Genomic DNA, 21869 nt, shown 5'->3' on the forward strand with positions numbered 1-21869 from the left:
AGAAGAATGGTAGTGCTTTTAACTTTTGTGTATATTAGAAGAAGACAGTTAGCATTCTACAAAAAGGCTGTACAAATCCATAAAACTGAAGAAGGGAAACAATGTGTGAGAGAGAGAGAGAGAGAGCTCTCATTGCTGGACCGCGAGAACCGAAACAGAGAGCTCGAGATCTTTGGAGATCAACAAATCTCCAACCTCTCCTAACTCCTTCATGTCGCTCCATTCTGACAATCCTTCCAACATCAGTAGATTCTCTTCGTGTCTTATCCCGACCATCATCAGATCAAAGTCGTCTCCTTCCTTCCTTAGCAACTCCAGTAGATCCACCGCTTCCTCTATTCTTACCTTAAGAATGTCAGAGAAACAGAGCAACAACACATTATTATTATGTTTTCGAGAGCTAGCGTCAGAAACCTCTGTTGCATAAACAAGGGTTCGTCTAAAAGGAAATAAGATAGCTACCACCAAAGTCACGCAAAAGGGTTTCTTCCATGCATTACCTCTCTGAAGATGATGTGTTTATCGGAGTTCTCTTTGCGGAAGACATTGATGACTCTCATGTCGTGATTTCTCTCGACCATGTCTCTGAGCGGGGAGATGCCGTTCTGGTCCACGAGTCGGAAGACATGGATGTCTACGCTGGGATGGTTGGCTAAGCGTGTAGCATACGCAAGCATTTCACGGTCATCTGGTCCACCTATAAAGATGGCACAGATATTGATGCTCAGCTTTTTCAGCGGAACGAACCTGAAATCTGGGAGCCTTCCTCGGTCTATGAAAAGCGCAACGGAGCAGGGGCAGTTTTGCAAGAGATTCCGACAAAGGAGCCTCTCCCACGACTCGATCCCGGCATCAAGAGTTAGGATCACGAGATCTGTTTCCTGGTCAAAGGCAATGACACACACGTCCTCGTGCATAGTCTTTCGCGGGGCCACTGCGGTGAAGCACTCTATCAACACGGTCTCCGGATTACTCCTCTCGAAGTTGTGGAAGGCCTTGACAATCTGGTCTCTTCGGCTAGGCACGATGAAGGGACTTATCTCTTGCGTGTGATGGATAAGGAGAGGAAGACTATGGTTGTTGAGCTCTTCTAGATTCACTGCGAAGACGGAGAGAGGAGAACCGATGGCTGGGCGAGAGAGTTCGACAATGTCGAGCACCGGACGTACCGCCTCACGGTTCCGGAAACAAGTGAGGATCCTCAGCGGAGCCTCCACGCGGCAGTGTTGCACCGTACGTCTCTTGTAAGGGTTGCGTTTGCTCATGGTTTGGTACAGTTTCTTCACTATCACTATGATAAGTGTTGAGCTTACCATTGCTGACATTACCATTGCTCCAAAAGATTTGTTTGATATTTTCTGCACCCCTTGACCAAAAGTATCCATTATTTTTATTGACCTAGCTAAAACCACACCTGTGGTATAGTAGATGAACTATAATGAGGGACATATAAATACCGTGTAATTGAGGTTCTGTTTGTATATTTGAACGTCGTAAATGCCTTGGATATTGACGATAAACCCGACAAGAATGGCGTGCCAAAGAGGCACGTTGTAGTAAAGGCAAGGCAAGGCAATGGCTATCATTTTGGCAAAGCGGATCACGCCAAAAAGTATCTCATAACGGATTACATCTCCCCAGGAAAACTGTGAGAGATCGATATTGTGGCCAATCCCAATGATGTAGCAAGGCATCAGGAAAGCCCAAACAAAACAACCGATTTTGTCTGACAGCCCGGTGCCTAGAGGCGGGCGTTTTGGGGTGGCTAGACCTAGGACGACCGCACCAAAGAAATAAGGTAATCTCGCAAATTCTGCCCAGAGACTGGTGACGAATAGGAAGACGCATATAACGCAGAGATACGAGGCCTTGAGAGAGTGTCCTTCAGGTGTTCTCCTCTTCATCCACTTCATTATTGGTCGGAACACATATATTATTGTCACTATCATGACCATCTGCATTTTGTTTAGATTTTCGTTTCACTAATTTTGTAGAAATTTATAGAATTACGTAATGATGTAAATGGTCCGGAATGGCCGGGTATATATATGTATACCTGTGAGAGAGACAAAAGGTAAACTTGGTTTTTGTCTTCTAACTCAACATTAAGTTTAATGGCGATGTTAAGCATGAAAAAACACCAGGAGATGCAGTCATGCACCATCATAGAGGCAAGTGCTAACCTCCCAGGCTCAGTGTTCAACATCTTTAGGCTGGACAACACTCCGTAACCCACCTGAAAAAACATCATGGATTCGACGATGGCCACGTGGTGGAACTCTGCGGGAGGGACCCCCGCTGGCCTGCTTCCGAGCCTCTTGGAGATCAAGACGGCCGCGAATTGGCCCCATATGAAAGGTATGAGAAAAAGTAAAATGCCGTTTATAAATGCTAACTTGCCTACTCTCTTTATCATCCTAGTGTCTACTTGACATGTTGTGATGTAGCAAATGAAGAGAAAACATACGGCCTCGTAGGATTCGATTATGTACATGCTTCTCGCGTAGAAAAATGTCGACACGTACTGTTTGTTACGTCCTATAACCGACGGTCCTAAGCAGATCCCAGCCTGCATGTGTTTTGAAAAACAATTCCAATCATGCATGAAAAAACAATGTGTTAGCTTAATTAGCTAGATATGGAAACGTGTATATATACCAGGATCTGAGTGAGGAATGCAAATTTTCCGAAAGGCCTGAGAAGAAACTGAAAGAATACAGAAATAATGGTAACGACAGATATCTGAAGGAGAAGAAGAGGAAGAGTAAACTTGAGCGGATTCTCTCCTCGGCCAATTCCCATGGAGCCTGCACCTGTCCATGGCTCGCAAATAAAATCGACTCCTTGGTACTGGAAAGTGTCGGTGATATTTTCCATTTTCTCCTTCTAGGTGATTCCCTAATGAGTCAAACCATAGAGGGAGTTGGATAGATATTGATTATTGTATGAGTTGTAGAAGAAACTATAATTTTGTTTTTGTTTTTTGCCCTTCTTATATTTTTTTTGCTATATTTAGGGGCTGTGTATCCTCTTCTTCTTCGTTTCTCTTTAGAGGTCATCCTACTTTTAAGGTTTCCATATCTATCTATGTGTGGTACATAAAAAATCTGAAGCATCATCATCTAGCTTGAGATTAATCGCCACAAACATGTGTGTCTGTATATATATATATATATTTTTGCATGTTCTGTTATAAAAAATTAACCTAGTAAATACCAGACGTTGTAATAAACTAAGAACAAATCTTCGCCTTGGGTAAAGTCAATTTTCATCGTAAATAAATGCCTAAAACACACACACCAACAGTTTCTCATTGGAATAAAATACCCTTAACACTCATCAACACACGAAAATTATTAATACTAGTTTTTTAAAAATATATTAAAAAAAATCTTAAAAAAAAAGAAAGAAAGAAAGATATGAACAATCGTGAATATGTATGTGAGGCATGGTTGGGATCGATTATTTATCTATCCCATCTCATGCTAGACCGGCCCTTATGTTACCTTTGACAGTTTCTTGCAACACAAGTACTCCAAGACTATATATCTGCGTACTTTCACAAAGGTATGTCAGTAGTTTATTCCTACCTTTGCGTTGGTAAACTTCGGAGACAAAATATTTAAGGTGGTACGATCTATTTGGATGATAATAAAACAACATTTTATAGCATTCAAAACCAGAAAACAATTGGACTCTTTATTGGGTGTAAATGTTAAAACATTGGACTTCTTTGCTTTCTTGTAGAGTCCATCGATCTCAAGCTTGCTGCATCGGTTTTAGCCGTACAACAACAAGTCTCCTCGTTTAGTAGATGAGGGCTTTATAGCATAATGGAGAGCATCTGTAATGTTTTTACACTTTTTAGGAATTTTGGGACACTCCTCTCTTTTATTTTTAGCTACATAACATCCAATATCTTACAACAAACACCTTGCCCAGCTTCATTTTGATTCTCTGCTTCGGTTAGTCTTCATGGTCCCATAGATCAGCCACGCTACGGTATGGTCCTTCGGTCTTGTTTACGAAAATATCCTCACCGTCCATCACTCGTTTCTGCATTAGAGGCCAAAAAAAGACCCAAAATGTGAACACAGGAACAAAACAGAGTGCTCTGTTTTTTTTTTACTTTGTTCTGTTTCTTATCAACAACGCTATTTCCTAACTGAAGAAAAAGAATCTAACTGTCCATGGAAGTTGTAAGAGATAAGATTACCTGGTCAGTGATGCTGTTGAGAGCTTGGAAGTCCTGTTCAGGAATCACCCAATCAAACACTTTGATGTTCTCTTTGATCCTATCTGGATTTAGTGACTTGGGGATGACACTTGTTCCTCTCTGTATACCCCATTTCACTAGAACCTGTCCCGGCGTCTTGTTCAGCTTCTTGGCTATCCTATCTACTGTCTGATCGTGTATCAGATCTCTCCCACCTTCTTGCGATCCCAATGGCGAATATGCCTTTTTCAACCATGAATATATATATACGATCACATCAGATTTATCATAATCTCTTCAACTTAAGCAGCGGACAAATACATGAACCAAGAATCATATTAGTACTTACTGTAACATGGATGTTATTCTTTCTGCAGAGTTCGAGCATTGTATCATTTCTCCAACCTGGATGCATTTCCATCTGAGGCAAAATACGACAGACGCAAAACATAAGATGTTTGATGAAATTATACGTGTGATAATAAGAACATATATATATACATATACCTGGCAAACGGAAGGGATCAATTCAGCAAAACCTAGCAGCTTATTGAGCTTAGTGACGGTAAAGTTACAGACACCGATATTCCTGACAAGATCGTCTTTGGCCAGATTCTCCATTTCTCTCCAAACACCTTGCATGTCAAAGTCAAGAACGTCCCCTGCCTTTGGTGGCTTACTAGCTCCTTCTCTTAGCCGAAAAGGCCAGTGAATCTGCACAAATTGGAATTGTAAAGAGAGGAAGGACAGTAAAAATAAAGACTACAATTCGAGTGAACAACATACCAGGTAGAGATCAAGATACTCTAACTGAAGCTCTTTAAGGGTATTTTGCAGAGCAGGACGCACTCTCTCAGGAGATAGCTCCGTGCACCTTTATTTACACATGTACAAAAGATGTCATGAAAACACAATTATCAAAGGCAACGCTAAAACTATCTTTTTAATCTTAAAAAATGTTTACCAAAGCTTCGACGTCACAAAGAGGTCCCTCCTTTCAAGGCCAGCGTGCATCGCCCTCTTTATTCCTTGGCCGACCTTTGAAGAATAAAACTTGTTTACATCCAAACTAACTCAAAACCTTTTTTTCAGACAAAACAATAAGTGAGATAAACCTCTTCCTGATCACCATACTCCCAAGCTGTATCTATGTGCCTGTAACCACCCTGCAAAATTCATGGAAGAGTCTGCGTTAATAACTAAAAGCTGAAAACAAAACTGAGACTGTTAGCATCAAATGGTTCAATAAATACTGATTCCGATTTTACGAATCACCTCGACGAGTGCGGTGACAACGGCGTGGGTGGCCTGAGACCCAGACCGCCATGTGCCGAGTCCAACGGCTGGGATTTTGTGGCCGCTCAAGAGCCGAAACGACTCCATAGTCTGCCCTTCCGCCGTAAACGTTGCATGAGCCATTGGGGTTCTCTACCTTGCCTCTTTGTCTCTCCTCTTCTCTAGCTAATAGAGTGCTAAAGCCCTAGATAGGCAGAAGATACAACGCGACGTGGCAGGTTTCGGACACTCTGGAGTATACACGCGGCGGCTGTCGGCGGAGGACAAGCATCTAGGAGCCGCGTGTCTGTGTGCCATGCTAACCCATTCCAAACCGTTCAATATTTTTTTTATAAATTCGCATTACCAATCGAATACTAAAATAATTAAAAGTTAGGTTATGAGAAGAATTTAGGTTTGAAAAGGGAAAATTAAATACAATCAGTTCAGTTTGTATCAGTATGGCATTTTGGTTCAATTTTAGACAAATCAGCCTCGTAAAATTAACATCAAGCATTTAATTTAAAGTTTGAACTTATAATTATTAGTGTAATAATTTTCACAAAGAAAGAGCCCATAGCAAAGTCTTTGTAGGCTTGGGTGGACAGCACTGGTGGCGGTTGATATATACAACTTTTAGACGAATGGAGGTCATCTTCGATTTCGTAACATTGTATTTTGTAAGTATGGGCGAAAGAAAGAGAACAATGTATCAAACTTATTATATCTCATCGCAGAATGAAAACACAAAGAAGAGGAATTTTGATACTAATTTTGTAAAAAAACTTCTACAACTGTAAATGACTAATAATGTTTTTTTACCGATCAATATTCATATACTATATAGTTTTTGCGACCATCATCTTAACGTATTTGTGACCGCACGTACGTATGCAAATGCTTTATTATAATTGATTTCCTATAAAGCAATCACCAAGTACAAAACCAGAGATTATTTTAATATTAATTTTCTTTTTATGATTTTTGTATTTATATAGACTAAAGTTTAGTTAATAAACCTTTGTTGTTTAGCTTATGCATGTCCACATCTAAAATATCCCTATATTAGTAAAAGAGAAGTACAAAAAGTGTTTCCGGATCGTTAATGATCGTTAAAGAGAAAAAATTATCAATATTTCTTATCAGTTAATGATCGTCATGGGTCATTCATGGCCTTAATGCTTTAGGATTTGCATGCCATGATTTGACAACACATTAAATATATATTTATTTTTTAATTTTATCGAGAAATGGAAAGGATTTTGACTAACTTTCGGAAAATTGAAGAGAAAACGGCTGTATATATTTCCTTTTTTTTTTTTTTTTTTTTAATGAAGAGAGAAAAAAAAGGAAAAGGAGTATTTATAATTTGCAGTTAAAAAAGCTCACAAATTTGTGTGTGTCGCTTAGGTGAAGGTGGTCAGAGTCCCGTCGCTCGCTCCGGCGTGTCATTATCTTTCCATTGCCATCACTCATCACTGACTCATGACCTAAGTTTCTTCTCTTTCTCTCTCTCCGGTACCTCGTCTTCTTCGTCTTCTCACCGCTCCGACTCACCGAGGTTCGATCTTCTTTGTTGATCAAGCTCATTTTCCAGTTTTGATGTCGGATTCTCCTGCATTTAGGTTTCCGATAACGCTGTCAGTGCTGGTGTTTTATTCCTGCGCGTCCGATTTATACGTCGGATTTTGATTTCCTTTGGACATTTTCTCGCGAGTTTATCAACTCATCGCATGGTTCTTAGCGTGTTGTTGATTTCTCGAGTAATGTTGTAAATTTCCTTGTCTAGGATTGTTTTACTGATTTTAAACTCTCCCGCTTTTGTTTGGGAATCATCTGTTGATTTCCAGGTTGGGTTTTGTGTGTTAAGTTCTGCGGCTTCTTCGCTAAGCTGACTCAACTTGTATACACTTGTGTTTCCTGTTTTGAATTTCATCATCTTGAAATTTTCTCATGATTCTGTAATTTCACATCATTGCCTCCCTTAGGCTGCCTCTTCTGTGTATTTAGATATATTGCACACCATGTGTTTGAAGGTTTTCCTCCTTCTGTTGTATAGTTATGTCAAACCTTGCGAAATCCTGTGATTTTGTCTCTCGGTTACATGCTTAATTAGAATGTTGGCTCAGTGAGACCCGTTTCTATAATTGACGGACTGGATTTGTTGTTACACTGTGATTCATTGACATTCTCATCTTTTACCCAGCATGGCTCAACGGAGGGGAAAATTTTCATGTAGAAACCTGACGAAAAGTCAACTAGGTGGTGTTGTATTTGGCTGCACAAAGAATACCATCAAAGAATGTATGTCAAAACAGCTGTTTGGTGAGTCTTCTTCAAAACCTTCTTTTTCTCCCATGCGTTTTTTTTTTTTTTTTGCTTCTGCTGAATATAACTGTTTGTTTGCTGTCTACTTTGATTCTTTGCTTGTTCCCTGATGCACTTTATCGTTTAAACTGTATTTCCCGCAATGTTTGTATCTATGATTCAGCGTTACTGTGCAGTTTCTCATTTTACGTCTCTTGGTGATTCAAATTTTCAAGTTGATGGATGTAGTATCACATCCCTTAATCTTGTTAGCTTGCCAACCATCCTGTTTCTATTTTTATGTACATGCTTCCTGAATCCACTGATGGTTTGACAGGTTTACCCTCCAACCACATTTCATACGTGCAGAAGATTGATATAGGTTTACCATTGTTTCTTTTCAACTATTCTGATCGAACACTTCATGGAATATTTGAGGCTGCTGGTTCTGGTCAGCTAAATATTGACCCTTATGGCTGGACCTTTCATGGTTCTGAGAGAACCTCATATCCTGCACAGGTATCAGAGGGAGATTTTATCACTTTCATGACTATGTTTTTCTATGATATATTGGATCACATATCATTTTCAGGAGGCATATCCCCTGCCGACCTGTTCCATAACCAGTATATATATTTAATGACATATGCAATGGTCTTTAATGGTTTTGCAGGTTCAAATCAGTATGAGGTTACAGTGTGAACCACTTTCCGAGGAAAAATTCAAACCTGCAATTGCAGATAATTACTACAGTCCTCACCATTTTTGGTTCGAGCTTGATCATTTTCAGACCAGTAAGTTGATATGTCTGCTGACATCTTTTGCTGTGAAACCTAAACCATCCATGAATACATCAAACACAAGACAGATCTTTCACTTGATTTCATCAAGTGAAAAGAAAGACAACAGTTATGAGATTAAGCCTTCTGAGAATGAACCAGTGGATAGCTTGGAAGTGCCACCCAGTACTGTAATGGAATCTGATTCCTCAGCTGCTGCTTCTTATCCTGGTTTCTCTGAGCACCATCCAGACGTACACAACCCCGAACCAATTGATAAGGAATATGTTCTAGATAAACTGAAAGATCTCTCCTTTGAGCGTGTAGACAATAGTCTGATGAAAACTGTTGAACGAGCCAACATTCCCACCTGCAAGAACTTGGAAGACAGAGATACACTTGATGAGGAAACATATTCAGAAGGGAAAATAGATGGCAGTTCTCTTGTCTCATCTCTTCTTCCACATACAATAAACCAGGTACGTTGGTATCTACATATGGCTGGTACTTATTCACACTAGGTCTCCAGTTATAATACCTCAAGTGTTACTTCCTGTTCAAGTCTATGTGTCAATCGGTTAAGAGTCAAGTTTTCTGCTATATTTATTCTCAGCGGATAACCGGAAATATAGGGATTAATTTGGGAGAACCCCCAATTCTCTCAGCCAAAATATCCAAGTTTTAGGCAACCTCATGTCTGTTCCTCCTCTCTACTTATAACCATCTGAGCTGTCAATTATTAACTTTGTAGAACTGTTTCTATTAGCTATAATATTGAATGAATTGTTCAGAAGAACTGCTCCAAGATAGCTTCTAGTAAATAAATCTTCTTATTGATGCTATATAGTTGATTGAGACTTATTATTCCCTCTCGGAAGGTTATCATGTATTTGGGGCGTATTGAATTTATTGGGATCATATTGCATTAATATATCTCTTTTGCAGTTGATGGATGAGGTGAAGGAACTCAAGGCATACGGGCTGGAAAATTCAACCAAGATGTGTTACTTGGAAGAGAAGCTGGTAAGATATTTTGTTTACTGTTGTTTGCATTTTGTGACATCAATAATTTCCCACTGATCTATCAAGCCTGTGCACTATAATCAGGCTTTAGTGTGTGCAAAGTCACCATTTCAGTAGAAATAAATCTCCTTCACTTTCAGTTAGGTGTTCATCTCGATACAACGATTCCTCTTGTTTTTGAAACCCATAAGCTAAAAATTTAGTGATGGAGAAACCATGACATTTACTTTTTGATTTTTGGTATTTCAGGACGAAGCACACAAGGAAATTCATAGATTGAGAGAGCGTTGCAACATGCTGGAGTCCATATCAGGTCCTTTAATCACAAAAGCTTGTGATAGTGATAGGGAGATCCATTCACCTGATGATTCAAACTTAGATCCAACTGAGGCAATTCTTCTTTTGGGCGGTTTTGATAAAGACTCTGAAACATGGTTGTCATCAGTGCAATCATATTTTCCATCCAGGAATGTTGTAAAGGCTCATAGTTCAATGAATTGTATCCGTTCAAATGCTTCGGTGGCAAAATTGGATGATAAAATTTACGTCTTTGGAGGTGATGATGGTGGCCGCGGCTGGACCAACACATGTATGCCTTCTCTTTTTCGTTATCTGATTTTTCTTTTTCTTTTTTGTCAAAATGTGTTAACTATTTAGTGCATTAGAGCCTGTATAAGGCTCATATATTAACCTTACATATTTTTTAACAAACATCTAAAACGGAATATGGTTAGCCAAATACTGTGAAGTGATGTGTATCGATTTCATGGTCTTCACTTTAGCTGCGCGTATTTTAGCGTCTCTTTCTATCCAACCAATATTTAAGCCTGATCTTTGATTCTGATTTGCCTCTTCCTTTTTTAAAAGATTATGAATTTTATATATTTTTTTCTGTTGAAGGTGAATCATATAACCAGAATGATGGCCAGTGGAGCTCGAGCCCCCCCTTAAATGAGAGAAAAGGAAGTTTAGGTGGAGCCACTTTGGATGGAAAAATATTTGCAATCGGAGGCGGGAATGGGACTAATGTTTTTTCAGATGTTGAGATGCTTGACCCAGATATAGGAAAATGGATCATAACAAGGTCAATGGCGAAACAGGTAAATGTTTTTCTCTATTCGCGTGACGTATGGTGAAAGCCAAAAGGCTGAAGTTGTCAATTGGATCTCCAGATAAAACTTTACAGAAGCTCACAGCTAAATAACATAAGTTCCGAAAGAGAATCTATAGTGAAAAACACTCTCTATTTCGCTGACTTGTACTTTTAAGTAAGGAGTCTCAAGGATAACCTTAGAAATGTAGTTTATGCTTTCAGTCACCTACTGCTATAAGCTTTAGCAAGATGATATCTTGACATTTTGTTCAGCTTTATTCTCTGGGTAATCATTGTTCTGTGATCTCAGAGATTTGCAGTTGCATCTGTGGAGCATAATGGTTCAATTTATGCTGCCGGTGGTTTTGATGGTATTCAGTACCTGAAGTAAGAACGTTAAATCCTTCTCTTATATTTTTTCCCCCTATTCTTGACACTGAAATGTGAAGCTAATAAGAAAGAGATGGTTGGAACTCTCTCTCTCGTACTTAAACAGCACAGCTGAAAGATTTGATCCTAGAGAGCACTCCTGGATGAATATTGCATCGATGAAGTCAAGAAGAGGCTGCCATTCTCTTGTTGTTCTGAACGAAAAACTGTAAGCTTCTCCCCATTTTTTCTTTCTTTGATAGTAACAAGCACACGGGGGAAGTTGGAAAGTGTGATGTTCTATTCAACAATGTAATAGGAATGACTGATTTATAAATGGTAATTTAATTTCTGAATGATAGAAGAATTTATCAAATAACAAAGCACCCGGCAACATTCACTCACTAACTAACTAGAATAGTATCATTTGTATGTTTCTGTTTACGTGTGAATTTGTTTTCCAGAAATGTTGGTTAAGATGTTTAAGGTTGTTTTCATTTGCACTTTGCAGATATGCCATTGGTGGGTATGATGGTGAGACAATGGTATCGAGTGTTGAGATATATGATCCAAGGACAGGGACATGGATCACCGGAGAACCAATGAAGGATTTAAGAGGATATTCAGCAGTCTCAGTGGTTAAAGACTCCATATATGTCATCGGAGGATACAAAGGGGAAGGAGAAGACATCTTAGACACTGTACGAGTACGATAAGTTCTGAACTTGAAACGTAGGTAAAGCAATTAACATAATCAGACCGTTTAACCTTGATCATGTGTGTGCTGCTTACAGGTTGAGTGTTTCAAGGAAGGTGAAGGATGGAAAAACGTGCCTTCTTCCTCGATCGGTAGGCGTGGCTTTCTATCCGCAGTGGCTTTGTAAATGGAAAACTTTGAAGCTATTTTGTTTTTGGTGGCTAAGTCATGAACTCATGAGAGACGGAGAGCCATTCAAATGCCTTTTAAGGAGGTTTAGGAGTTATTAAGTTTTGGGAAAGAGTTTCCTTAATGATGTAGAAGCAAATGGAAAAAAATCGATTTGCCTTGGTAACCAATTCGGTTCGTTCGGGTTCAATTGGCAACCAATTTTTAAACGGTAGTACGTAATATATATATAGAGCACAAACGCAACGTATAACGGAAAAGAATAAAATAAGAAACTGCGTTTTAAAACAATCTGACGAGACGAGGAAGCAACGATGGACTTGGGCCGAAGCGAATAATAAAATAAAGGCTTAACAACCTGAAGGGATAAAAAGGGAAATTCCACAGTGTTCTTTCACTTCTTTATCCGCTTAACTAAAAAAGAAAAGAAATTGGCATCGAGTGATAGAGAAGAAGAAGAAGAAGAAGAAGAATGCCGTGCCTCAACCTCTCCACCAACGTCAGCCTCGACGGCGTCGATACATCCTCCATTCTCTCGGAAGCTTCCTCCACCGTCGCCAAAATCATCGGCAAGCCTGAGAACGTAATCTGTCTTTTTCTCTCTCGATTTGAACTCTTTAATTCGTTTCGTTCTGCTCCATCGTTGTTCGAATTTTGTTTTCATTCTTCATTTTCTCTCCTGAGATTATCCTTGTGTGCGAGCTGATCTCTTACAGAGATTTTTCGAGTGTTTTGTTTTCTTCACATGCAGGGATATTGAAACCCTAAGTAACGTTAGTTTACGATCTGTGCCCGTTCTTGTTTGTTTTATGATTCGACTTGTTTGTACAGTCGCGGTGTTCTTCTGGATATCATCAAGCTAAGCTTAAAAAGATGTAACAGGCCTGTTAATTGGCCAAGTCGATTGCAATAGTATTCAACTGGATGTGTGTGGGGTTCGTCTTTGTATTTTTTTTTTTTTTGCCACAATTGCTAGGCCATTCCTGACCCCTTGTAGTATTTCTCATTGCTCAATTTTGTTTGAAGATTGTTTGGTTTATGTTAGTGATGTTTAAATATATTTCTCCTGTAAAGTTGTTTGGTAGACCATTATTTAACTGCACACTGTTTTTTGTTGCTGTAATTTGCAGTATGTGATGATAGTGTTGAAAGGCTCAGTCCCTATGGCTTTTGGTGGGACAGAAGATCCTGCAGCATATGGTGAATTGGTCTCTATTGGTGGTCTTAATGCTGATGTTAACAAGAAGCTAAGCGCTGCTGTTTCCGCCATTCTCGAGACCAAGTTATCAGTGCCCAAGTCTCGATTCTTCCTCAAGTTTTATGACACCAAGGCAAGCAATTCTTTCCCTGAAAACTTGTTTGAGTGCGAGTAACATTACATAATCAAATGTGATGTGATGAGTTCAGGCGTCCATGTCTCATTTTCATTGTTCGTTGTCTCTCTAGGCCCATCAAAGTCAAGAATATGCACAGTGTTTACACGCTTTACACCAGCACTACTAGGTCATGAATAGGGAACAAATACATCTTTTGTGTAAGTTCATCATAAGACAAGACCTATAACTTTTACTCTTAAACTAGGCAAAATAAACAATTAGATCAGTTGCAGAAACCGTTTCCACAACTCTAAATACCCACACTATTGTTTGTTTTGAGTTATATACGAGGTTCTACTTGTCTAAATAGAACGGGTTAGGTAGATCATCATGTGGAGTGTTTATGCCTATAACCTTCCTGATGTATCGAATCTACAATTATTTCCTCTTCTGGTTCTACTTGCAGGGATCCTTCTTTGGTTGGAACGGGGGAACTCTCTAATTCCGTGGCAGGTGAGAGATTAATGTGATTGTCTTGCAATGTATGAACGTATTCTAGCTTCTATGATCTAGTCCCATCGATCAAGTAACTCTTGAACTATTTCCCGCTGTAATCATATCTAACGTTTGGAGGAGTTGCATTAAGAAATAAGATTTATGTTTTATGATGCTACAAGTTAGTATTAGAGTAAAAAAGGGTTAATGAGCTTATCTTTTCTACCCTCGTTATATGTTTATATGTGGAAGTTCGTAGCCCAAATAGAAAAACTGGAGTGTAACACAGTGTTTTTCTTTCCTGGTGAGAGTGAATTGGATTTTAGACATTTGATAACATTGTCAGGTCTCTTCTACTTCTACTATGACGGAGTAACATTGTTTGACATTTTATGAAGGAAGCTTCCTCTCACGGGAACATTATTGGTCAAATGCACTTTGCCTAAGTAATGAAGACGAAATACATAGAATATTGTGTAAACTAAAATATACTAATACAGCAAAATTGTTACGTTTAATTTTAAAAATGGAATTGTAATAGGTGAAGTAATAGAAAACCAAAGTTAAAGACGCGTAATTGTAAACCTATAAATACACAACAACACTAGGCGCTGTAGGTCTCCCCATCTGTAACTTCACCGATCGCCCCATTCCTAATCTGGAACTCTTTGATCTCGAAATCCCTTTAAGAAAACATAATCGAATGGTGTCGACAGATTCCCATGTACTTCCGGTTTCCACCACCGCCGCGACGGCCACCACCACTCAGCCACCGATCGTTACCGCTGTAGTGGAATCGCAACCTCCAGCCGTCCGTGCCTTCGTCAACGGCGTAACCGAAACGGTCCGTGGTGGTCTATCTCGTAGCCGTCCATGGTCAGAGCTCCTCGATCGATCCGCCTTTACCAAGCCTGAATCTCTCGCCGAGGCAGCGACGCGATTTCGGAAGAACTCCGCGTATTTCAGGGTAAATTACGTCTGCATCGTCGCTCTGATCCTCGGATTCTCTCTTGTCGCCCAACCATTCTCTCTAGTCCTCCTCCTATGCCTCGCCGCTTCTTGGCTCTTCCTCTACCTCTTCCGTCCATCCGATCGTCCTCTTATCCTCTTCGGACGATCTTTCTCCGAATACGAAACTCTCGCCGGCCTGATCCTGTCCACAATCGCCGTGATCTTCTTCACCAGCGTTGGATCTGTACTGATATCTGCTCTCATGATCGGAATAGCAACTGTCTGCGTCCATGGGGCCTTTAGAGCTCCCGATGATCTCTTTCTTGACGAGCAAGATCCTGCCGCCGTCGGATTCCTCTCGTTCATCGGTGTCCCCACGACCGCGTCCGTAGCACCCTCCGCCTCCTCAGCCCCTCCACCCGTCTAATAATATTACCGATCTCAGAATTTGGCAGTTGTGTTATTTTTATAGAAATTTACACGGTGGAGATTGTTGTTGATGTGAATTCTCTGTGCTTGATTTCTTCGCCAATTGTTGCAATGTAATTTAATTTCATTGAATATACAAATCTTTTGAATAATGTCCAACTTAAAACCAGGCCCAAAGTTAAAACCGCGCGACTGATATTTTATTTTCGGCCCATATAATTTTCAACTTTCCCGCCTCCCTCAGATCTTTTTTTGTTTTTGGTAAAAGGTGGCGTTTTGGGGCAAAAAAAAATAAAATTAGAAAATAAAATTTCCGCACTCTTCCCTGAGGCTCTTATGGCGTGGTTGGTATTCTGGTAGCTAGAGGAAATTCTGAAATCACCAAGTTTCATTCTTCGATTCGACTGACTCATATAACGAATCTGGAATTTTCGAAACCCTAGAACTGAAGAAATGTCGACGTGGCAGTTATTTTCCGATTCCAGCGGCGATGGTTTCCGGTGGGAAGTCGCTGGCCGGATTCTTCAGTCCGACTCTGAGTCTACTCCAACCAAGGCGCTCGAATCCACAGCTCCCTTATCTTCCATGGCTGATCTATTGCTTCAAGGTGATTCTTCATATCTTCCTTCTAATTTTTATTTTTTTTCCTTTTGACTATTCTCATATGACGCGTGTGGAGATAAAATTATTGTTTGATGCTCCAAAGGAGGCTCGAAGCTTATAGAGCGGGAGGAATCCATGCCTGCGGAAATCCCAATGTTCAGGACTGGGCTGGGGAAGTCTGTATCTCTAAAAGAGTCTTCGATTGCTAGAGCCAAATCCATTCTAGCAGATGACAAGGTTGCCTTTCCAGGTACGTTATTTTTACACTAGATTCCGGAAAACGTGGTTTTGAATTCCCTAGACCTTTTGAGGGAATTTTTCAATGGCTGCTGCAATACTCAAAAATTGATCTATGATATTCTACATCTTTTGTTTTGGATGTGATTCAGGTGCACTTGTTGTTTCTTATTTTTCGTTCATAATTACAGAATGTTAGTGATATGAGTTTAGGAACTTCTTTTGAATGTTTCCTGTTCTTGGCTACACTTTAGATTTGCAGAACACAAAAAGCTCAAATCCCCAAATGAGACAAGTGGATACTGCTGGAACTTTTCCAATGTTCACGACGGCCTTAGGCAGATCTGTCCCACTGAAAGAGTCTTCAATTGCCAAAGCTTTGTCTATGCTCGGTGGTGATAAATTGATTGACTCAGGTGTCTTGTTATCTCCTCTTCTCTAAAGTCCTGTTTTCAGCACGGTTGCGTGCACATTTATATATCAACTTTTTTTATCGTCCTATTCCATTCAACTTCCAGTTTACTTATTTTTTGTGTTTTGTGATCTCAAAGCTGAACACAGTCTCTTTAGCTCGCTTGTTATCATCTTATAATGAACAATTAATCCACAAACCATCTTACTTGTTAAGGAAATGACTACTAAAAATGGCACTACAGTTGATTTATTAATAAGCTTCTATTTGGTTGTGCAGCCAATGTTCTTCCCAGGGAGAGTGGGTTTGGTGTTCCCAACTCGTTTTTTCAGACAGCTTCTAACAAGAAGGTGAATGTATCTTCTGCGGGTCTGGCAAGAGCCAAGGCATTGTTAGGACTAGAAGAAGATGACTTGAATGAATTTATGCACGTGAGCCAGTCGTCTTCTTCACACCAGCAACATGGGTCATCTGGGTTGAAAACAAATGAGGAGTTTGATGCTCTAGCGGCTCAGCATCATTCAAGAACTCCAGGAAAATTTGGGGATCATGTATCAGGGAAGAGATCTGAAATCCTAAATCCATCTTTAAAGGCTTCAACAAAGTTTCAGACGGCTGATGGAAAATCATTGTCAGTGTCAGCTGAGGCATTGACACGTGCCAGAAATCTTCTTGGAGACCCTGAGTTAGGGACTTTCTTTGATAATGTAGAGGCAGGTGACCAGTTTGTGACACCACAGAAAGATGGAAAGTTAGGTGATATTATTATAAACAATGGAAGCGCCAATACAGTTTATACTGCTCATGAAGAAAAGACAAGCAACAAACATACGTCAAACAGTTTTGTATCTCCTCTGCGGTCATCTTCAAAGCAGTTTAGATCAGTCAAATTGGAGAACTTAGCTTTAGGGGGTAATTTGATCAAGAAATTTGATGCGGCTGTTGATGAGACAGACTGTACTCTGAAGATCACAGGACTCGCTACACATGGATTGTCAGATAACAGGCCTTCATCATCAGATATGGCAGTGAATAATTTCAAGGAAAATGGTTTGAATCCAAGAGCTAAGCAGTTTGGAAGGCCAGTTGACCAGCCACTTGCCGATATAACAAATCGCAGTGATATAGCTTATGCAAACAATAAACAAGACAGTACTCAAAAGAAAAGGCTGGGAAAGACAGTCTCCGCTTCTCCTTTTAAAAGGCCTCGAATTTCCTCCTTTAAAACTCCTTTAAAGAAAAATGATCTGCATGCTTCAAGTGGTAAAATATTCAGGAATATGTATATGATTTGTTTTTTTTTGTTTTACAAAATTTTATTTTAAATTATTTGGCTGGCTCTCAGATTTCTATTTTTCTTGTGTGTCCTGTCTATTGTCAGGTTTATCTGTCGTATCTTCTAATACACTTAATTCCAAAAAGGTGCTTTCGACAAGATATCCAGAAAGGTCTCCAAGAGTATATATCAAGGATTATTTTGGAATGCATCCAACAGCTACGACCAAGGTAAATCTTTTGTCTCTTTCACATGTTCCTGAGTTTATATATACATTTTTGTTTTAAATTCACTGAAACACACTTCGATGTGAATTCAGATGGATTATGTGCCAGACCATGTCAGAAGAATCAAATCAAGTAATGCAGATAAATATGTATTCCCTGATGAGTCTTCCTCGAACATGGTTGGAGCTGAAACGTTTCTTCAATTGTTGGCTCAGTCTGGTGCTTCCACACAACATGCATCGAGAAAGTAATTTCTGTCTCTTAAAATGTTTCTAGTTACCCATGTTATCAGCTTATTCTCACTTATAAGATAGACAGTGAGCAATAATCCTATGTCTATTAACTATCTATCACTATATATGCTCTAGGTGGGTCACTAATCACTACAGGTGGATAGTCTGGAAGCTTGCATGCTACGAGATATACTATCCAGCCAAATGCAGAGGAAATTTTCTGACAGTCACCAATGTACTTGAGGAACTAAAATACAGGTTTCCCAGTCTCACAACACATTCTCGTTGTTATTTAAGCTCGTGAAAAGTCTAACATGGTTCATCTACCAACATAGATATGAGAGAGAGGTCAATCATGGTCATTACTCTGCAATCAAGAGAATTCTAAGTGGTGATGCTCCAGCTTCATCAATGATGGTGCTCTGCATATCAGCTATTAATCCAAATACCAACAATGATTCTCAGAACACACATGGTTCTGATAGTTGCAGCAATGTGAAAGTAGAACTCACTGATGGGTGGTATGAAATTGCTATCGTTGTTTTGTTACCTGTTTTCTTGTCTCCTTTCCTCAGGATTTTATTTTTTTAAATCACAGGTACTCGATGAATGCTGCTCTGGATGTAGTGCTAACAAAGCAGCTGAATGCTGGAAAATTGTTTGTTGGGCAGAAGCTTCGAGTAAGTTATTTTCTTGCAGGGTTTAGCTATTTTGTTTTGCAATACATATTTTTGGTTAGATCACTGACTTACAGCTGCTTACGTTCTTATCTCTTATCTGAAGATCCTCGGGGCAGGACTTTCTGGCTGGGCTACGCCAACCTCACCTCTTGAGGTTTCTTAGGCGTTGAATTCTATGCGATTTTCTGAAACCTTCCTTTGTTGTTTTTTTCATAGTTTCATTTAACCCAAATTTCAGGCGGTAACTTCAAGTACAATCTGTTTGTTGTTGAATATTAATGGGACATACAGAGCTCACTGGGCAGACCGACTAGGATTCTGTAAGTTGCTTTAAAAGTTACCACGTCCTCTAAGTTGCTTATTTCATAGTGGTTGTGTGTTTTCATATTGTTTTTTTTTTTATATCGATTGTCTTTTGATCTCTTCTTCAAGGTAAAGAAGTTGGTGTCCCCCTGGCTTTCAACTGTATCAAGTGCAATGGGGGTCCAGTGCCTAAAACGCTAGCTGGAATCACACGAATATACCCCATATTATACAAGGAAAGGTCAATATAAATGTGTGCCTGTTAATGCAACTTGGCCTCCAGTCTCCTCTATGCTTTGGTAGACTTATATTTTCTTGCATATGCAGATTAGGTGAAAAGAAGTCAATAGTTCGATCAGAGAGAACGGAAAGTAGAATTATCCAGCTGCATCATCAGAGGCAAGTTTGCCAGTTACCGTGTTTCCATCACAACTGTAGAGAGAATTCTTTAGTAACATTTATGTGATGAATTTAGCACATGCATCTCTTGTCTAAGAAGTGTCGTGATTTTTGTTACATTCAACAATATTATGTTTCTAAGTGGCTTTTGGGACAGACAGACAATCTTCGTATATAATAGGAAATCTTCTGGCCTTCTGAATTAGGATGGTTTTGCCAACGGACGATTCAAAGATTGCAGTTCCTTGTAGTTTATTCTCATTCTTACCTACCTTTTTTCCTGTTTGCCTTAGGCGCTCAGCTCTTGTTGAGGGTCTTGTGTGTGAGTATCAGAGAGGAATTAATGGTGTTCACAGCCAGAACGACACTGACAGCGAAGAAGGAGCCAAGGTCTTTAACTTGTTAGAGACAGCTGCTGAACCTGAACTCCTAATGGCAGAAATGAGCCCAGAACAGTTGACATCTTACACAACATATAAAGCAAAATACGAGGTAGAATATTAATTGTTTTTTTTTCATAGATCAATTACTCTAATTAACTGCTTCACTCTGAACCTCAGGCAGCCAAGCAAATGAAAATGGAAAAATCAGTGGCAAAAGCTCTGGAAGACGCAGGCTTAGGTGAAAGGAACGTCACCCCATTCATGAGGATTAGACTTGTTGGACTGACTAGCTTAAGTTATGAAGGAGAGCACAATCCTAAAGAAGGTATAGTAACAATCTGGAATCCCACGGAGAGACAGGTATATTCAAATGCCTAAATCTGCATTTTTCATGCACAATTTAAAGGAAGGCACTTTTCCAAATGGCTTATGATTTTACATGAACCCTGTCCATATGAGACCGAACTGGGAGTTTAAATATAAGCTTTTCGGAGTTGCTGTAGACTGATGTTCATACCAGAAAATAATTATCATCATTGTACTGTTGCATTATGAGCGTCATTGATTAGCTTGAGCAACCTTTTCCTTGTAGAAATTCATAAAACAGTTTATCATTGTCTACTACTGTGACAGAGAACCGAGCTGACAGAGGGAAAAATATACATAATGAAAGGGCTAGTACCAATGAACTCAGGTTCAGAAACACTTTACTTGCATGCCAGAGGGTCTAGCTCAAGATGGCAGCCTTTGTCTCCAAAAGCTTCTGAAAGTTTTCAGTAAGTTGTTTTGTGGACTTTCTTTTGTAGAGACACTGAAATCAATCTCATTAATTTGTTTAATTTCCCTGTGTTTCAGGCCCTTTTTCAACCCTCGTAAACCAATGTCTTTGTCAAATCTTGGTGAAATTCCTCTTTCAAGGTTTATTCTCAATCCAAGCTTTTGATAAACACTTTTTTTTCACACTTACTTTGCTAATTTATACCCTAACATCTCTAATTATGTCGTTCAGTGAATTTGATATCGCTGCGTACGTTGTATATGTTGGAGATGCATACACAGATGTTCAACAAAAGAAGCAGTGGGTGTTTGTGACAGATGGATCCACCGAACATTCAGGGGAAATCTCACACAAACTTCTTGCTATAAGCTTCAGCAACCCAATGGATGATATCTCTGTTCCCCACATCAGCCATAATTTGGTTGGATCCGTGGTATGTACAAATTTTAATCTTTGTCTAGTATTACACGGAGAGAGAGGCACCAAGAAATCTTAACCTTTGAAAAATGTTGTGTGGGTCTTAACTTCTGGCAGGTTGGATTCTGCAATCTAATAAAAAGAGCAAAAGATGCGAAAAACGAAATGTGGGTAGGTGAGGCAACAGAGAACTCGGTCTACTTCATAAACGCAGAAGCTGCTTACTCTTCTCACCTAAAAAGTAGCAGTGCCCATATCCAAACATGGGCTAAGCGCTCTTCTTCCAACTCTGTTCGTTCTCTTCAATTTCCTCTTTCTTTCTATAATTGTTCTGTTAAAAAAGAATGGACATTTATTGGGGTTTGCGTTATTATATATTCTAAACCAACTTGTTTTGTTGCTCTATTTCAGGTCATCCATGAACTTCGGCGAAGAGTCCTATTTATAATCGGTGCTTGTAATTCACCATCATGCTGAAGGTGAATTATTTATCTATCTTCTTAAATTTTGTTAATAAGTCCTAAGTTGTCTAACCTTGCTGGTTGCTGGATGTAGCTATTATAACCACTTTGCTTCATAATTTTGGTACAAATAAACGAATCTTCTTTACGTAGTAGTATCAAGTGTAGGGAAAAGTTAGATCCGGTTATCTGATCGTATTTTTATGGAAAAGGAATGATATGTAAAGTAATTTTTGTATCCGTGGTTGAACATTATGATCATTTTTGCGTTAGCACTGAACTGCCTACATCTAAAATTGCACCGGAGATATATAAAAAAAA

At 39.4% G+C, this 21869-nt stretch overlaps 6 protein-coding genes across 9 annotated transcripts; 4 read left to right on the forward strand and 2 right to left on the reverse strand.

The window, feature by feature from the left end:
• Positions 1 to 87: 87 nt before the first annotated feature.
• Positions 88 to 2877, reverse strand: LOC17882326 (cation/H(+) antiporter 27). Its single transcript, XM_023781820.1, has 5 exons — positions 2659 to 2877; positions 2057 to 2569; positions 1458 to 1955; positions 501 to 1358; positions 88 to 345 (listed from the first exon to the last, which is right to left on the reverse strand). The coding sequence occupies exons 1-5, from the start codon at positions 2875 to 2877 to the stop codon at positions 130 to 132; spliced, it is 2304 nt and encodes a 767-aa protein (XP_023637588.1). The 3' UTR covers positions 88 to 129.
• Positions 2878 to 3684: 807 nt separating this feature from the next.
• On the reverse strand, positions 3685 to 5756 carry LOC17884467 (aldose reductase). The gene is made up of 8 exons (XM_006290043.2): positions 5492 to 5756; positions 5332 to 5382; positions 5181 to 5254; positions 5003 to 5090; positions 4724 to 4930; positions 4566 to 4637; positions 4217 to 4459; positions 3685 to 4056 (listed from the first exon to the last, which is right to left on the reverse strand). The coding sequence occupies exons 1-8, from the start codon at positions 5633 to 5635 to the stop codon at positions 3967 to 3969; spliced, it is 969 nt and encodes a 322-aa protein (XP_006290105.1). The 5' UTR covers positions 5636 to 5756; the 3' UTR covers positions 3685 to 3966.
• A 1068-nt stretch (positions 5757 to 6824) lies between these two features.
• On the forward strand, positions 6825 to 12157 carry LOC17881432 (kelch-like protein 25). Of its 2 annotated transcripts, none has more exons than XM_023780214.1 (11): positions 6825 to 7052; positions 7698 to 7816; positions 8136 to 8317; positions 8472 to 9056; positions 9523 to 9600; positions 9850 to 10189; positions 10501 to 10700; positions 11004 to 11080; positions 11190 to 11291; positions 11574 to 11769; positions 11857 to 12157. In XM_023780214.1, the coding sequence occupies exons 2-11, from the start codon at positions 7699 to 7701 to the stop codon at positions 11944 to 11946; spliced, it is 1968 nt and encodes a 655-aa protein (XP_023635982.1). In that variant the 5' UTR covers positions 6825 to 7052; position 7698; the 3' UTR covers positions 11947 to 12157. The 2 variants fall into 2 exon arrangements, with proteins under 2 accessions (XP_023635982.1, XP_023635983.1); XM_023780215.1 differs by having other exon boundaries at positions 11574 to 11763.
• Positions 12158 to 12363: 206 nt separating this feature from the next.
• Positions 12364 to 13932, forward strand: LOC17883731 (macrophage migration inhibitory factor homolog). Of its 2 annotated transcripts, none has more exons than XM_023780216.1 (3): positions 12364 to 12531; positions 13079 to 13279; positions 13395 to 13675. In XM_023780216.1, the coding sequence occupies exons 1-3, from the start codon at positions 12421 to 12423 to the stop codon at positions 13449 to 13451; spliced, it is 369 nt and encodes a 122-aa protein (XP_023635984.1). In that variant the 5' UTR covers positions 12364 to 12420; the 3' UTR covers positions 13452 to 13675. The 2 variants fall into 2 exon arrangements, with proteins under 2 accessions (XP_023635984.1, XP_006289153.2); XM_006289091.2 differs by lacking the exon at positions 13395 to 13675 and adding an exon at positions 13731 to 13932 and having other exon boundaries at positions 12373 to 12531.
• Positions 13933 to 14041: 109 nt separating this feature from the next.
• On the forward strand, positions 14042 to 15291 carry LOC17882805 (PRA1 family protein B5). Its single transcript, XM_006286569.2, has one exon. It carries the CDS (start codon positions 14463 to 14465, stop codon positions 15135 to 15137), a length of 675 nt encoding a protein of 224 aa, XP_006286631.1. The 5' UTR covers positions 14042 to 14462; the 3' UTR covers positions 15138 to 15291.
• A 143-nt stretch (positions 15292 to 15434) lies between these two features.
• LOC17882096 (protein BREAST CANCER SUSCEPTIBILITY 2 homolog B) lies at positions 15435 to 21828 on the forward strand. 2 transcript variants are annotated; one of them, XM_006286720.2, is made up of 20 exons: positions 15436 to 15746; positions 15846 to 15992; positions 16234 to 16395; positions 16671 to 17654; positions 17773 to 17897; positions 17987 to 18141; positions 18263 to 18385; positions 18463 to 18648; positions 18726 to 18807; positions 18911 to 18961; positions 19046 to 19127; positions 19240 to 19351; positions 19438 to 19509; positions 19803 to 20001; positions 20070 to 20252; positions 20526 to 20668; positions 20748 to 20810; positions 20902 to 21103; positions 21205 to 21378; positions 21499 to 21828. In XM_006286720.2, the coding sequence occupies exons 1-20, from the start codon at positions 15593 to 15595 to the stop codon at positions 21562 to 21564; spliced, it is 3465 nt and encodes a 1154-aa protein (XP_006286782.1). In that variant the 5' UTR covers positions 15436 to 15592; the 3' UTR covers positions 21565 to 21828. The 2 variants fall into 2 exon arrangements, with proteins under 2 accessions (XP_023635937.1, XP_006286782.1); XM_023780169.1 differs by lacking the exons at positions 20902 to 21103; positions 21205 to 21378; positions 21499 to 21828 and having other exon boundaries at positions 15435 to 15746; positions 20070 to 20217.
• Positions 21829 to 21869: the final 41 nt, after the last annotated feature.

This window comes from Capsella rubella, unplaced genomic scaffold (assembly GCF_000375325.1).
Source record: "Capsella rubella cultivar Monte Gargano unplaced genomic scaffold, Caprub1_0 scaffold_6, whole genome shotgun sequence".
NCBI classification, from domain to species: domain Eukaryota; kingdom Viridiplantae; phylum Streptophyta; class Magnoliopsida; order Brassicales; family Brassicaceae; genus Capsella; species Capsella rubella.